We start from the raw sequence: 16,499 nt of genomic DNA, 5'->3' as shown, positions 1-16,499 counted from the left end.
CACTATAGGAGGAAAGATTAATTAATTGTTTGGGGCCATCATCATACCATGGTCTGCCCTTTGAATTACTATTATTACCAAAGGCTAATTCTTAGATTTACCCATTGATAACTATCATGAGCTTTGTTATCTGATCTTCAGACACCATTAAACCTAGGTTTATAGGACAAATCCCCTCTCATATATTCACAGGACCTGCAACATTGAACAATCTTAACAGTCAACCCCATCCATCATAGTTGTAAATTTGCAAGAATTCACACAAGAAGAGACAGTGCATATAATATAAAGGGCTTTAATCGTAACTTTTCATCAGATATCATCTCTGTACAACCAAGAAAATTCATCTGTCTTGGAGGCATGAAAGCTCTGACATACAATCCTCTTCAAAGAAAGATACTAATAATAAAGTGTTTATATATATATGTGTGTGCATGTAACAACTACTTGTATATAAGCTGTTTATCATAGTTTAGAAACATACCACCACCACTACAGCAGTCCATCAATTCTGTGTCCATATACCTCCTCCTCCTTCTTCTTCTTCTTCCTTTTTTTTTTTTTTTTTTTTTGCTCTTTCATGTTTCTGTATGTAGAACAGTGTGCCACCTTCAAGATCTACAATAGATATCAGCTATACTTTTCATGATTTCAACCTGGGAACTCAGACATTTAATATAATGGGCAGTTTCCTCCAACAGGTTGCAGAAATCCAGAGCTTCCCCACCTGGGACAAGATCCCGAAGCCTGTCTGCTTGGCTCATCTCTCTAGAGGGCTTCTTCTTTACACCTAAACACCTTCTCCTCATGCGACCATGGCGCCCAGCGCGGCTTTGAAGCCTGAAGATAATCGCCCGGCTCCACGCCCTCCTAGACCCGACTGTACATGCCATGGATGAGTATGCAGCCATCTTGATTCTCCTACTCCGCTGCCTTACTTCTTCAGACGATAACGAACCAGGCCTACGCTGCCTTATTCGCAGAAGGGATTGAAGGAATCTACGGGCACACCTGGCTTTTCTAGAACTAGTATTGAAGAAAACCCTATTGGAAGTCATGGTGAGAAACAGTACAGATTTTGTGGGTGCAAAGGAGGTGGTGGAGATGCTAGAAGATTTTTTTAGGGTTTTGTAGTGAAGGGTTATGAAAAATTGATGAAGATCCTAGTACTACATGCAACAAACTCTGACAGGACTGACCTTTTGGGATGAAAATATTGGATTGGAGGTTGGGATTTGGTTCTGACACCAAGAGGGTCCTCCTGCTTCCCAGGAGAAAAGGCAAAAAAAAAAAAAAAAAAATGAGGAAAAAAAAAGGGAAAAAGAAAGAAAAGGAAAAAAAAAACTTGAGGGCTTCTAACAGTAAGGTGTAATAAGGAAGAGAGGCATTTGTGTTGTTGGGCTGTGAAGGATGATGGCCATGGAGAAAGGAAATGTGGCAAGATATTATATGAAAGAAGATGGGTTTCAAGGGATTGAAATTGGACGGCCAGAGAAGTTAGACTTGTGGGAATCAAGGTTTTATTTGTATTTGATGTTTATTTTATGCATTTCTTTTAGGTTTTGATTGTTCCTTTTTCACAAAGGTTGTGTTGATGTGTCCCTCTCCCATTTGCCGTCCAAGAGCGTGGAACACACGATTTGTCTTTACTTATTAGAGAACAATGTTGCTTTTAAAAAGCTTTAAATATAAACTATTTCAAATTTGAAAGAAAAAAATTTATGTAGATTTATTGCTCCATTTTGGTTGATATGCAATTTTCATTCAAATTCTTTTTTAAAGGATTTATTTAACTTGGTTCATGCTCTACATATATGATTTTATAAAAAAAATGTCCATATTAAATTATTAAAAATATTAAACAATTGTAATACCTATGGATTGAATTTAGAGATTTTTATGTAGGTACTCAGTTCAATACCTCCTTCACGTGTGATTTCATATCTATAGATATAGAGACATACAAAATTTAGATTCATATTGAAAAACATAGTTGAGGGAGAGAAATACGAGGAAGAGAAATACCAAAGAATTGTAAATTGGAGGAGAAATATATCATATATGAAATAAATATATAAATTGCAGAAAGGTGACGAATAATAAATTGAGGAAAAAAAACATCAAATAGAGAAATAAACATGTAAATTGCGGAGAAATGACTTAAGCCCACGACCTTTTGTCAGACCAAATTCTAATATCATATTGAATTACAAATTTTCTTAAAAGTTTAAATTTGAATGATTTGAATTTAATATGCATATTATGTTGTTTAATAATTGTAAAAATTATTTTATAGAGATTTTTTATAAATATGCTGGCAAATATGATATAACTTTAGTATAAGAAATTTTTTAATAATATTAAAGTTTTCTATGTTGGTCATTATTTTTATTTTATATATGTTTAAATATAACTTAGAAAGAAATTGATTAGGATGAGGGTAAGCCTTGATGCAATAGTTGCCGACCTAGAGGGAGGTGGAGAGGACGCGCTAGGAGGAGAAGAGAAATGTGTGAGTGGCTTTTAAGTTTGATTGTGAAGGGGTATAGGGTTGGAGAAGTGGGTTGGTGGACCCAGAAAGGGGCAACCACCACATGAAGGCACATGGTTCCAGTTACCCACTTGTCCCTTCCCACTTTTCTCTTTTCTAATCCCCTTCATTACTTCCTTATCACACCATGCTTTCTCTCCATTTTAGTCTTTAATTATTTCTCTCTCTTCCCGTTCCTATCTCCTAAATGACTTCTTCAGCCCTTCTCTAATCACCTTATTATTATTCACATTCATTCATCACTAGTGTTCTCACAAATTGCAAAAGAGAAATGGGTTTGGATAATTAATTGAAATTAATTTTTTTTTTTTCATTCAAAGTTGAAATTTTATATTAGGATGTTAGATTTATCATTATATAAAGAAAAATATTTCAAAATAAGAATAAAAGTTATATATTCGTATCATACATTAAAATCAGAGCAGAAACCAGAACTTATTTTTATTGTAGCGTTCATTTTTTTTTAATAAAGTATATTAAGATTTTTCGTTATTTTTATTTATATTTTTATGTATTAATGTAGACTTAGTATATTTTTTTTTCTCAAAATGGTGAATTTAGGATTAAATTAAATCAAATTTAATATTATTTAGGGTTGTTCATGGGATTAGAGCTTGGGGGTGGGGGTAGTATCCACAAGGGTAATTCTTGGACAAAGGGGAAACCAATGGGGAAAAAGAGGAAGTTATAAGGGGAGGATTAAATCACATGGGCTCTTACTTTTGCTTTATTATCACCAAAGCAAAGCCCTAATTATTCTGCTAGACATTTCATCTACACAACACCCATGGATTCTTCATGCAATCTAGGAAAAGATTTCCATGTCTATTTGCCTTGAGATTCTCCTAAATATACAATTCATCACAATTGATAGGTGAGCCATACATTTCTCATTTATTCCCCCATTAAATGGTCATATTATTTAAAAGAGGAGAGACAATAAATGTTATTTTAATTCATTCATAGGGAACATTGGAATTTTAGAGGCCCATGCCCTTTACAACCCACCTCAAATATATTATTAAAATATGTATTTTATTAAAAAAAAAAAACCATAAAAAAGATTCCATTTAAAAATAAAAAATAAAAAAGAAGAATATTTGTACCCAAAAAGAAAATAATTTCTACTATACTTATACAGAGAATGTATATAGAGAATTTTTTTTAAAAATTGGTTGTTTAATATGATATCAAAGTTTAATTTGAGGGATGGTCACGGGTTTGAGCATGATATTTATATTAAATTCAAATTTTATGATTTTAAGTTTTTGGTAAAATTGGTCAAGTATCAAAGCTTAATTTAACGGAAGGTCGTGGGTTTCAACCATTTCTTGTTTCTTCGAAGAAATAGACCAAACTATAACGTTGAACGTGGGTGGATAAGATGGGGAAGTGGGGTGACCTAAAATTTGCGACTTTTCCATGGAAATGAATGAAAATAAACCCATGGAAAATGAGGTGTATGGGAAATTATTAGACATGTTGTTCAAATTATTGGACGGTCCTACAAAAGTTTATTCGCCTCATATATCACCCCAAATGTTTTAAAATATGTAGAATTGACTTTTGAAAGCAAAATATATGTGGCCAAGCTTTGAATACTTTTCCTCTCTAGATTCCAAGACACCCCACAAGCTTCATTCCACGTGGTTCCAGCCCCCACAGGCTTAACACAAAGAACACACCAAGCAACGCCACTACTAATACTTAATTAGTATCGGTTTATTCATGTATACTTTTTATATAAAATAATAATATTTTTTGATAACCTAATTTTTTAAATAATTCTAAAAATTATTACTTTTTTATGTATGGTTCTAAGAATTCTAATATTTTGTATAAAATCATTACTATTTTTTTTATTATAAAAATATAAAATATGAAGTGTATCCAAATAAGTTAAAATTAGAATAAAAGTAGAATATTTTATTAAAAAAAATATAGATTTATATCTTCAAAATTTTTTTAAATTTCAAAATTTAAGGTAATATTTTTTTTTTGATATCACATATTTTTAAAATTATTACTTTTTTAAAAATATATATAATTTTTTAAGAATTCTTATATATTATATAAATAATTTAAAAAAATAAAACAGGAAATATCTAAAAATGATACTTAAGTTTTTATTTATTTATTTTCCTTCTATTTTCATGAAATGAAAATTTATGCCATTTCTCTTCATAGTTTTTATTTATTTATTTTTAATTTAATAAAATATCGTAAACAATATTTTTTTAGATATCAAATAAAAAATTTAAAATAATTTAATATAAGAGAAAGGGAAAGAAGAAAACTGAGGAAAAAAATAATTTAGAAACCAACTATTTATATGATACTATAGAGCCCAAAATTTGGAAAAAGAATCAATTTTTCATCACTAAAAATGAAAAACGTGGGTACACAGGTATCTTAAGAAGATCTAAAATTGCTATAAACTAAGATTTTTCCTAAATATAAATATCTATCAAAATTCTACCACATTATCATAATTTTTATTTATTTATTTGTAAATTTGAGGTTTAATTTTTACAATTGGCTCTATAAAGACAAAAAATAAAATAAAATAAATTAAGAGTGACTAAAAATCAAATCATTATTCATGCAATTTGAATCTTTTGTAAGTTTTCAAGTGAATAATTTAAATAAAACAAAATAAACAAATCAACAGATAAGCACATCAATATATAGTCCAAATCAAATTATAACACCAATTCTTATAAATAAAAAATAAATAAACAGGTGAAAATATATTCAAATAGAACTATAGATGGTCCAAATTTTAATCAAATCATCTTATATCGAATACAAATTAAACATATACTTAGCATCCTAAAATTAGCTTTTCAAATTATAATATTTAAATAAATTAATAATGTTTTGAAATTTAGTGACAAGATGTGAAATTATAAATTTTCAAATTATATATATACACACATTATAATCTATTTGATAATGATTTTAAAAAGTTGTATATATTTATATGTAAAGATTTAGAATTCATTTGATAGTGATTCTAAAAACAGTTTTTAATTTAAAAATTATTTTTTTAAAAAAATTAAGTGTTTAGCAAAAATTTAACAAACACTTTTAAAAATCTAAAAAATCATTTGTATTATTGGAAAATTATTTTTAGTATTTTCTAAAGAAATATTTGATATGTGATTTTTTTCTAAAAACATTTTTATTTAAAATGTTTCAATAAAAATATTATCAATTAAGTATTTGTGTAAGTGATAGTTTTGTTAAGTTACTATTCTAGATTTCCGAAAGCTAATATTTATTTATTAAGCTAAGTCTAAAAACTTGCACTTTTGAGCCTTGGTTTTGATTTTTCTTATATTTTGACACATCTAATAATGCATGAGAAAGACCTTAGAACTTTAGACTTGAGAATTTGTAGACTAACTGCTAAAACTTATTGGGCATCTTCCAAGGAAGTAGTTGTTGTTAGGTTTGGTTAACCTATATATATATATGCTAATAATAGGAACATTATAAAAAGCCAATTCCAGCATTACCCAGAGGAAGCTTCCTCTATAATCAACAAAATGATTATTTAATTTAATGTTGTAACCCTCTTTCTTCCTTTTTCAAACAAAAGATTTTATGTTTATTTTGTTTGTAGGTTTAGATTATTCTCTTAGTTGATTTAAAGTATGTTTAATAGTGATTTTAGAGTGTATTTCTAAAATTTTCAACATTAATTTTTTTGTATATTTCAACAATTAAAAATATTAAAAATATTTTTTAAAATTATTATTAAATATACTCTTAAAATATATTTGATAGTGTTTTTATTCGAATTATTTTTAATATATTTTTTAAAAAAAAAATCATCTATCAAGTATTTTTTTGAAAAAACATTATAAGTAATTTTTCAATACTATAAGTAATTTTTCAAAATTTTAAAAATGTTTTTCAAAATTTGTCCAATTTTTTTTTCGAAAATAGTTTTTATCCTAAAAACACTTTCTAAAATTACTATAAAACAAAATCTTAATTTTAAATTAATAAAGTTTAATGTTATTCCAACCCTAAAGAAATGATGGTAATGTGCCACAAAATTCTATGTCCATTTCATCAATATTTTATTAGAATGATCATTATATTTAGATGAAAAAAATTATTTTTTCTAAGCTTTTTTAGGTATAAGTTTGAATCATTGCCTGAATGTAAATATATACTACCTTTAGAAAACAATATATTTATATTCATATTTTCCAATTCTATGGTGATTTATGTATCTACATCTCAAAGTGAATTGTGTTGATAAATTGTTTTCATGTGTGTTTAATCAAATATTTGTTTCTAGCAAATCTAGATTATAGACCATCAATGTGACAGCCCAACAGTATTTGATATGATAAATCATGAAGTGGATTACAAAAAGGGCAAAGTGCATAGCCATTAGCCTACTACCAAACACAGCATGGATACTTCCAATCCAGGCGTTTAATTACTTTGAAAGTACAGAAAGTTAACCTTCAGCAAAAGTGCTGGCTTTCTAAAAGATCTCCCATCTCCTATCCAGATAAAGGAGATATTATAAAAAAATTTCACTTATTTACATGGTAAAAAAATTAATTTTTCTATTATTTTAATATCATTATTTATAATATTAAATTGAGGCTATAATTCAATTTTGACTGAATTAATTTTCTGATCAATGACCTATGACCTAACAGTCTAAGGATTTTATTTACTTAATAGGTATGGGTAAAATGATTTATTGATATTTGATTTGATAAATATCAATGCAATAAACTATTTTAGGACCCACCCTAATTGTCTTTTGAATAGATATTTTTAAATATTGAAAATTACAAGTTGATGGTTTAGTGGGCGTTTTAGTTGAGTAATCTTGTTAAGTTCCAAGATGACAATTACTTAGCTTTACTGTTAACCATTCCTTTGAAGTTAAAAATGGAAAGAAGAAAAGTAGAAGAAAAGAGAAAACAAAACATTCAATTATTTGGAGGCTATTTGAGGATCTAAATATTTACTAGTGTTGTCATATATATATATATATATATATAGAGGGAAACAAATTGAATCTCAGATTGTTTAGTTAAGAAGGTTAATATAGAATTGTTCATTTGGTGGTGAATTTTCAAAAGTATTACAAAGTTTGGGTTTGAAGGGTTTGAGTTTGAAGACTATTGTACCTCATCTTCCAATTAAATTTATTGTGAGAGAGAGAGAGAGAGAGAGAGAGAGAGAGAGAGAGAGATAGGAGAGCAAATCAAAGTGCACGCGAGGTGATGATTCTCCTCCTCCATTGGTAGCTGGAGTTGATGAAAGAGAGAGAGAGAGAGAGAGAGAGAGAGGAGAGCAAATCAAAGTGCACGCGAGGTGATGATTCTCCTTCTCCATTGGTAGCTGGAGTTGATGAAAGCCAAAAGATAATGAAAGGGTTGGTGGCCCATCTCTGCCTGCGCCCACAGGTTCTCACACACCTGAAAGTTTTTGGAGATTAGACTTGTTAACCAACTCATTATTATCATATGCTTCATGTTGGTATTATATTACTTGGATCCACGTCATACCACATTATTTTTTGAGATTATCCATCGGTTTAGCCTAGAAACTGATGTGCATTCAAGCTTTTATTAATGGCTTCCACCTTATAGTTGTTTTGCCTTGATGCTTAAGAAAGGTATAAAGGGCCAAATCATTCAATGCCCATTATGTCTCTTGTTTAAATTAGGATAACCCAGGGCCATGGGGTGATCTTATTTATATTTTATGATGCCAGGTATGGTGTGATAACCTATGGGTGGTATCCTCCAATGAGTTTTGATGGGGGTTTCATCACTATGTCTGTAAAACTATGGGAATGATTGACTGATTCAATTAGGAATCTGAAAGTCATTCAGAAATTAATTAGTTCGGATCTCATTTTGTCGGTGCATTATCATTAATAAATAAATAATGTAAGTATATAAATGAAGACATTACGAGATTAAACAATATTTTCCAAGTTTTTTTTTTAAATTACACCTAATATTTTAAAATTATTTCTAAAATATTATTGATATCAAGAAAGAATATTTCATATCTTGATATATATATTAATTTGCGAAAATAGGTTTCTTTAAAATTATTTTTATAAACATTCTAAGTAATAAGGAGAAATTTTTACTAGATTAAGATTGTCATAAAATAAATGTAGAGATAAAAAGAGAATTAAGATGAAAAAAATAAAATAAAAGGAGAGACAAGGAGAAAAAATGTTAATTAATTGATCACCTTTTATTAACCCCGAAACTCTTATTTATAGGCTAAGGGTAACATAAACATGATCTTAATAGAACATGATAATTATACTGTCATCCACATATTTCTATACAAATTTATAACTAATCTTGGTTGACAACCATTCTAGATATGCTTATTAAAAAATTATTAGGAAAAATCTTATGGAAAAACTTTATTAAATGAAAAATAATATAATATTCTTTTAATATTTTTATGGATTACAATAATTGTATTATTAAAAATGCTTCTTAATAAATTCTTTGGGACAAAACCTAGACAGGTAAAGGAATAAAATTACATTGCAATAACATTCTTATTTGTTTGAAGTGGATATTTGAGTAAATACATTCCAATGTTATATATGAATTTCTTCAATACTGTAGTTGACAATGCCTTAGTGAGTTCTATTTTATTTTATTTTTTTCATGTTTTTTTTCCTTGTGTACTCATTTTTTGAGGAATTATATCATTTGAACCGATAAGTTCACCATTCTTCAAACGTATCTTGGATTCATTTGTTATTATAATAGTTATTTGTTTTACCAAAACATTATCTTTTGCTTTAATTGTTTTATCATGTGTCAGATATGTATATCTACCATTGTGTTACTTAATTATTTTTTAGGGACATCAAATTATTGTATTATTTTATATAATTTTTTTTTCAAGGATTTTCATACCATTCTTTGAAATCAGTTTTCCTCTCTTTAACAACAAGAAAATTGTCTCATCGAAATAATAATTGCATAATGTCATAATATCTTTGAGGGGTGTAGATAGACTACTTACTACATAAAAACTATATATTTCTCTTTGTAATAAGTTAATATATTATTGTTTACTCTAGGAGACCAAGTTGGTAATGCAAAATTCTTCTAGGTCTAACATAATACAAAGTATTACTCACATAAAATCAAATGCTACTAATGATTTAGTTTGAACTTTCATAAAGCCTTTAATCAAGTTTCTATTATATTTGAATGGTAATAACATCAATTATCACCAATGTTGTATAATCAATGAGATAAACATATTAAGATTAATCTATTAAGCAATTAATGTCATGTATAAACTAATAAAATAATTAAAGCATAACCATTTATTAGGAAATATGATATAACATAAGAAAACAAGTATTCCATGTGTAATATGAATAAACAATCTTATTCCAATTAATTGATTAATTTTACCATTAAAGTTTTAAAGAAAATTGAAATCATCTAGATTAATTATGTCAATGACTATCTCTATCAATAAAATTCATATCTACAATCTCTTTTAGTGAGTTTGGTAAAAGTCAACAAAATATTGTAGTAAAGGACTAGTGTGTACCTAGTGTCCTTTCATGTCACATCTTTAATAAAGTTTTACAATCCTTGGCCGAATTATTTTTCAAACCTTCTGGTCTTTTTTTATTAGTTTCCAACTTTTTGTGGAAAAGTGTGGTCTTCTCATGTGAAAATGGTGACCATCATACCTTGCATGCCAAGGCACCTATATATGTTTACTTAATTTGGAGTGTAAATAAGGTTGATTTGGATGGTTTTTAAACAAAAAATCAACCAAATCAGTTTACATGGAGTTAAAAAAAAAAAAAAAAAATCATTTAAAGACATTTTAGTCACCAACAATGAAAAACCAAATATAGATCATTTAAAGTCATTTTATTGAAAAATCAAACCAAACCAAACCATTTAAAGTAAGTTTAGTTCAAATTTTCTTAATTGGTTTTGGCCCAACAATGAAGATCATTTTGGGCCTTAGGCCCATTTGAGTTTTAAAGTGAATTTATTTCATTTTAAGAAAGTGTCTATCAATTTGGTTTTACATTAAAGGAAATTTTCATATGAGATGTTATATCTCATTATAATAAGCTACCCAAAACCTATTTTTATTTTAAGCTCAAAGCCCAATAATAAAAGATAAAATAAGTAAATAATGAAATCATCAAACCTATGATTATATGTTTGGTTTCAGTAAAGATTGTCTACTTTTAACTCATGTTTTCAACTTCATTTTCTCAATCCATTATCCATAATACACAAACAATAAGCCAACATTAAAAAAATAAAAAACCAACATTCTGATATCCACAATACACACAAATAATAAGCTAACATTAAAGAAAAATAACAAACCAATATAGTCCATGATCTATTGAACAAACATAATTATAAAAAGAAAAAAGAAAAAAGAAAAAAGAAAAACTTATATTCCAATCTCCATCTCATGACAACAAATGTTATACAAACTTCATAGCAAAATCTTATCTACTATCATCCCATAGCAAGTACTCCAAAGACTAAGGTTCAAAATGTTCATACTTCATCATTATAAAGTAGATCAAATAACAATGGATTAAATTTAGATTAATAATCAATTAGAGCAAAATTAATAACCATGAACAAATGTGATAAAAATAATTACAATGAATTAAATTTAAAATAACAATAAACTAGAGTAAAAGTAACAACCATGAACAAATATAATAAAAATAATAACAATGAATTAAATTTAATATAATAATAAATTAAAGTTAACAATCATGAACAAGTGTATAAAAATAACTTACATCACACTTAATCAATAACCATAGGCTCCTTCAATGCAGATGACAAATCTAAGTAAGAAAAAAGTATACATATAAATAAAGGCACATAAACTATACAAAAACTGAAAAAAAAAAAAAAATCACAAAAAACAATATGGATTTTAAATTTAGATACATTGCTCAAGTTTTTCAATTTCTTCCATTGTTTCACGAAGGTTAATGGGTATCAGTGAAGATCAAAGCCAATTGTCCACAAATAAGCATCTATAGTTGTTTTTGGAGACAATGAGCTACAAAATGGATAAGTATTCAACCACTAATACTAAATGTAGACTCGAAAGCAATGGTGGAGATGTTAATTGCCAAAACATCCCTAACAATTTGGGCAAGGATATTAAGTTTAAAATAATTGAGCTTCCACCAATGCAAAATATCAAAACCATCATTAACTCTCTCATTACTTTTTGATAAGTACTGATTCAACCCTGTCTTACTTGCTACATTGTCTTCCTTGTATAAGTGTCTTATAAAAGTGGAGACAAAGTTAAGATCATCTTTCTTCCCTAACTCGGTTTTCTTAAGTTGTGAGGATTATTCCAAATCACACTTCATTATCAAAGTAAAGAAGTCTATGCTCATCATCCAATTTCCTCAAAATATCAACCATCCTAATTGACATGTCTTAGCAACATCTTTATTATATTATTGATCAAAAACAAAATCGCACAAACTTCAACTTGTATCATGTGTCAAGAACAACTACAACATATAACAACAAATTGCTTCTTTCGAGGTTCACCCAATATTTATCATACTTAGCCCACAGATTATGTGTCATGCCACTTCAAAGCTAGCGGATCATTGCTTTTCAAGTATTTCTAAATCAAAATTTGAATCAAACATAACTCATGAAAATATACATTTGATGTAGTAAATAAAGATCTTGAAATGCTTAATAACATCAAAGAACACTTTCAAGGACTTAACAAACACACGGGCATTATCCCAACCTTAAACCAAAGAGGAACATTTTTTCTATCATCACCAACAAACTCTAAAGCATATTGTGTATCTTGTTCTTCTAAACATTCAAACGTCTTTTGAAAATTTCCAGTTGTTTCCAACATCAAATAGGTTGAATTCCATCTAGTCAAGACATCCAAACATATAAGACTTTTGCTTGAAATTTTTTCTTCTTCCACACAAGTTTTTAACCTTAAGAGTTGTGTAGGAAAAGACTTTACATACTGTTTCACTTTACAAATCTTAATAATAGAGTCATGAAGATCTCTCAAAGCATTGGTTACAATAAGGTTTAAGTATGTGTGCACAACATCAAACATGCATGCACTTACCATTCAAAACCAACCCATTCCAATTACCAACCTTTTTCACTAAATAGGAGATAACAATATTATTAGAATTTGCATTATAAATTGTTATAGTAAACACTTTTTTAATCCTCCACTCAAGCAAACATTTCTCAATTGTTTTTTCTATCATGTCTCATTTATGATTAGGTATTTGATAAAAATTCAAAATCTTTTTGTACAACTTATATTCATTATCCGTAAAATGGGCAATGAGGACCATACAATTAAGGTTTTGCAATGATGTCCACGTATTGATGGTCAAAGTAAACCTTCTGAAACACTTTTGTTAAAACACTTTTCAATTTTTTGTTTCACTTGAATACAATTGATAACAATCTTTAGCCATTGTAACATGAGATGGGATAAAATTTTTAGGTTGAAGCGTATTACAAAATGCATGAAACCTTTCTCCTTCAACAAAATTGAAATCCAATTCATCTACAATCATCATCCTAATAAGCATTTTTATATGATGTTCTGTATTAAAACTGGTGGCCTACAATGTATAACTACTATCCCTTTCTCTCTTTCCTTCCTTATTCTTGATTTGGAATGATGACATCTTTTGTTTTAGATCTTCACACCTAAATGGGTATTTCTTACATTCACTAGCTAAATGGGTTTTCATGTTGTTAGTTCCATTTCTTTTATTATGACATGCATAATCAATACCACAATAATTACATGTCACCCTCAGATAATTAGGATCACATATTTTTTACTTTATTAAAGTGATCTCAAACCTATGAAAGTGGCTTAGTAGGCTTTCTCTTACTTGTACCCTTTGGTGGTAATGAGGAACCATGGAGAATTTATTGGTGTGCTACTTATAGGAGTAGGCATGCTATCAAATGAGTTTTCTTTAATTTTAGACTTCTATTAAAAAAACAAAAGTCAACAAAATAACAATTAAATTGACTAATGTGTACTAAATAGACAAACTAAAAATATAATTAAAAAAAATACAAATAAATGATGACATTTCTTTTAGTATTTCTTTTACCGTTCTTTACAATTTTTTGTTAATTGATGCAATGTTTGTAACTCCAAATTACCATGAGCAAATTTGAAAGATGCATGGATAATTTGGAATTCATTACTTCATTTATAATATTTGGTGAATGTTTTATGATGTATTCAAAACTTAGTATGTAGATTTAATTTTATACCATAATGAAAAAAATTGGATGCTATGCATTGTCCATGAAATCATTGAAGAAATTAATTAATTAGTATATATAAATTTTATCATTCCGTGACATTCCAAGAAGTAGAAGAGGTTAATTAGTGTATTTCGTTCTTATTAGCTTTGAGATGAATCTATTTTGTTAATTGGTTTTTTTACTCTTTGTTTTTTAGAGAAAAAACAAAATCCTTAAAAAGTACATGCTCAAGTGTTGACTTTGAAGCATTACCCATGGAAAAAAATGGCTTTGAGACATTTTCCCATAAGAGAACATCCCTCAATCAATGCCTTAATGTCCTTACAACATATTTATTTAATTAAACAAAATAAAAGCACATGGAGTTACTAACCTATTGATTCTATTCTTTTGTCAAAGATTTTTTTTAGGTTAGGGTGATAGGAATTGAAAACCAAATATCTCGATCTGGCTAGCATGTGAAAGAAGCAACCACAATCCCAATGCTCTCACCAAATGTGCTAAGTTGCCAACAAACCTTCCTTATCAAAGAAAACCCTTTTCAACAGATTTCCGAAGTATTTTACTCTCTACCTCAGTTTCCAATCTCAATCACAATAACATCATTGGAGAGTAAATGAACAGTCAATGACCAATTCATAATGTTAAAAAAAAAAAAACAATTATAGATGATTTTACATATAGATTCAAACTTACACAATGATATTGATTTGTTCTAAAGAAACGATCATCGAAGAAATGTTTTGCTAAAAGAGAACTTTCACAAGATTGCAAAAGTAGAATCTAGGGCTTCAAGTGTGTGTGTGTCTATATATATATATATGTTAGTTCAATTCAGCCCATTTATAATATTTTTTTTCTAAGCTGAACACCGAATTGACTTAATCAAATTTATTACTTTTAAAATTGGACCAAGCATTTTTAAATTCAAAATCAAACCAATTAGGCCAGTTTGGATTGGTTGGGATCGATTTGATTGGTTTTTGGGATTTAACATATACCCCTAATTTTACCATTGTTAAAAAACAAATAAAAAATATGTAAAACAACAAAAATATTAAAGTAAAATAAATCATTCTATCCTAGTATTGGCGACTGCATGCCACTCCCCAAAGATGGCACCATTTTCTTTACCATAGTTCTTTATTATTCCAAAATACTATAACCCAAGTATGATAAACTTGATAAAAAAAAACTAAACTAAGGATTTGCTAGGAATCCCTAGATTACTTCATTCTTAATCTTAGATCACTTAGGATGCATGCAATTTGTTCTTAAGGCTTTCTAAATCTAACTAACTAAAACAAATAAGTATTAAAACTTAGATTTAAGGGGTTTAATATGCTTTACTTGAGATTTGAATGTTTCTAAATCAAATCCTAATAGTGAAGATGTGTTGTATGCATCAAAGATCTCATAAACCCAAGAATTTTTCATCACAATGTCTTTTTTATGGTGGAAATCTTGTAAAGGGGTGGTGGCTAAGGTTCTCCTCTCTTTGGAGTAAATAGGAAGACAAGAGTGAAGTCCTAACCTTTAAATGAGGTTTATATAGGCTTTCAATGGGTTTCAGTGACTTAAACTCATCTTGGGCTTAGGTTACTTAATCTTGTCCACTTAGATCCTAATTGATTAATTAGTTTTATTAAGTTTCAATTAATCAATTAGCCCAATCTAAAGAGATATTCATAAGCTCTTATGCAATCTTACATATTTATCAAAATGCTTTTATGCAAATATGTGAATAAAGAACAAAACTTACCCTAAAAAAATTGAGTCACATAGAGCATAGGCTCGAATGAGGTCCACTAGGACCCATAAGTGTCAAAATAAAGCCCTTAAAAGTATGACATGATATAACAAATTTTAATTGCATTTTTATTTATCCTTGTTCCATGAATGATATTTTATAAGCATTCTAGCATGCATTTTTTGCATTGTACATGACTTTGGCGCATTATAAATTGCATAAAAAATCTAAGTCTTAGGTTTTTTACAAGTAGATGATTTGTTCACAACCGGTTCATGAATTTAGGCAATCCATTTAAAATTGTAGTGCACTAACTCTTAATTAGAGGGATGACTAGTCTTGACCATCGGGATGAGGTTCTCATGGTGAGTGTACTAATGTGTATGGTTACACATTGGATATGACTTATGGTGTATCATGATGTAAGGTTGTCAAGTAGTCATGACTTCACCAAGTTGTTATGCTATATTTTCTCTCAACTTTTAAAGAATACTAAGTTCATGCCAAAGTTAATAGTGACTTTAAATTATGAGTGAGATCCTAAATTGATCAAATATTCCCTATGGATTAGGTCATTGTTGATGGAAACCAATAGCAATAGGTATTCTTAATAGAGGTACCATGATATCTCATGAAATTAAGATAGTGTGTCTCATTGGGTGATCCTATGGACATGTGTTAAGGTAATCTATGGTCATAATAGTGCTTTAAGTGGACCTTGACATAAGTTTTTTGAGAACTAGGACATATTAGTTTATCATAATAGGAAGATTTATAACTTAAGAATAGTAGAGGTAATCTTGAGAGCATAATAACTTTCACCTTGTTAAATTATAGACACCAATTCATG

General features: G+C 28.5%; 1 protein-coding gene across 1 annotated transcript; it reads right to left on the bottom strand.

Annotated features, from left to right (window-relative positions):
• Positions 1-256: 256 nt before the first annotated feature.
• Positions 257-1,482, bottom strand: LOC117914794 (transcription factor IBH1). Its single transcript, XM_034830267.1, has one exon. It carries the CDS (start codon positions 1,056-1,058, stop codon positions 612-614), a length of 447 nt encoding a protein of 148 aa, XP_034686158.1. The 5' UTR covers positions 1,059-1,482; the 3' UTR covers positions 257-611.
• Positions 1,483-16,499: the final 15,017 nt, after the last annotated feature.

This window comes from Vitis riparia, chromosome 5 (assembly GCF_004353265.1).
Source record: "Vitis riparia cultivar Riparia Gloire de Montpellier isolate 1030 chromosome 5, EGFV_Vit.rip_1.0, whole genome shotgun sequence".
In the NCBI taxonomy this organism is placed as follows: domain Eukaryota; kingdom Viridiplantae; phylum Streptophyta; class Magnoliopsida; order Vitales; family Vitaceae; genus Vitis; species Vitis riparia.
The sequence above is the reverse complement of the archived record's forward strand: the minus strand, read 5'-3'. Positions and strand labels throughout refer to the sequence as shown.

Bases quoted from the DNA above. Each gene is read 5' to 3' on its own strand.
- LOC117914794 (XM_034830267.1), bottom strand. From the start codon at position 1,058: ATGACTTCCAATAGGGTTTTCTTCAATACTAGTTCTAGAAAAGCCAGG.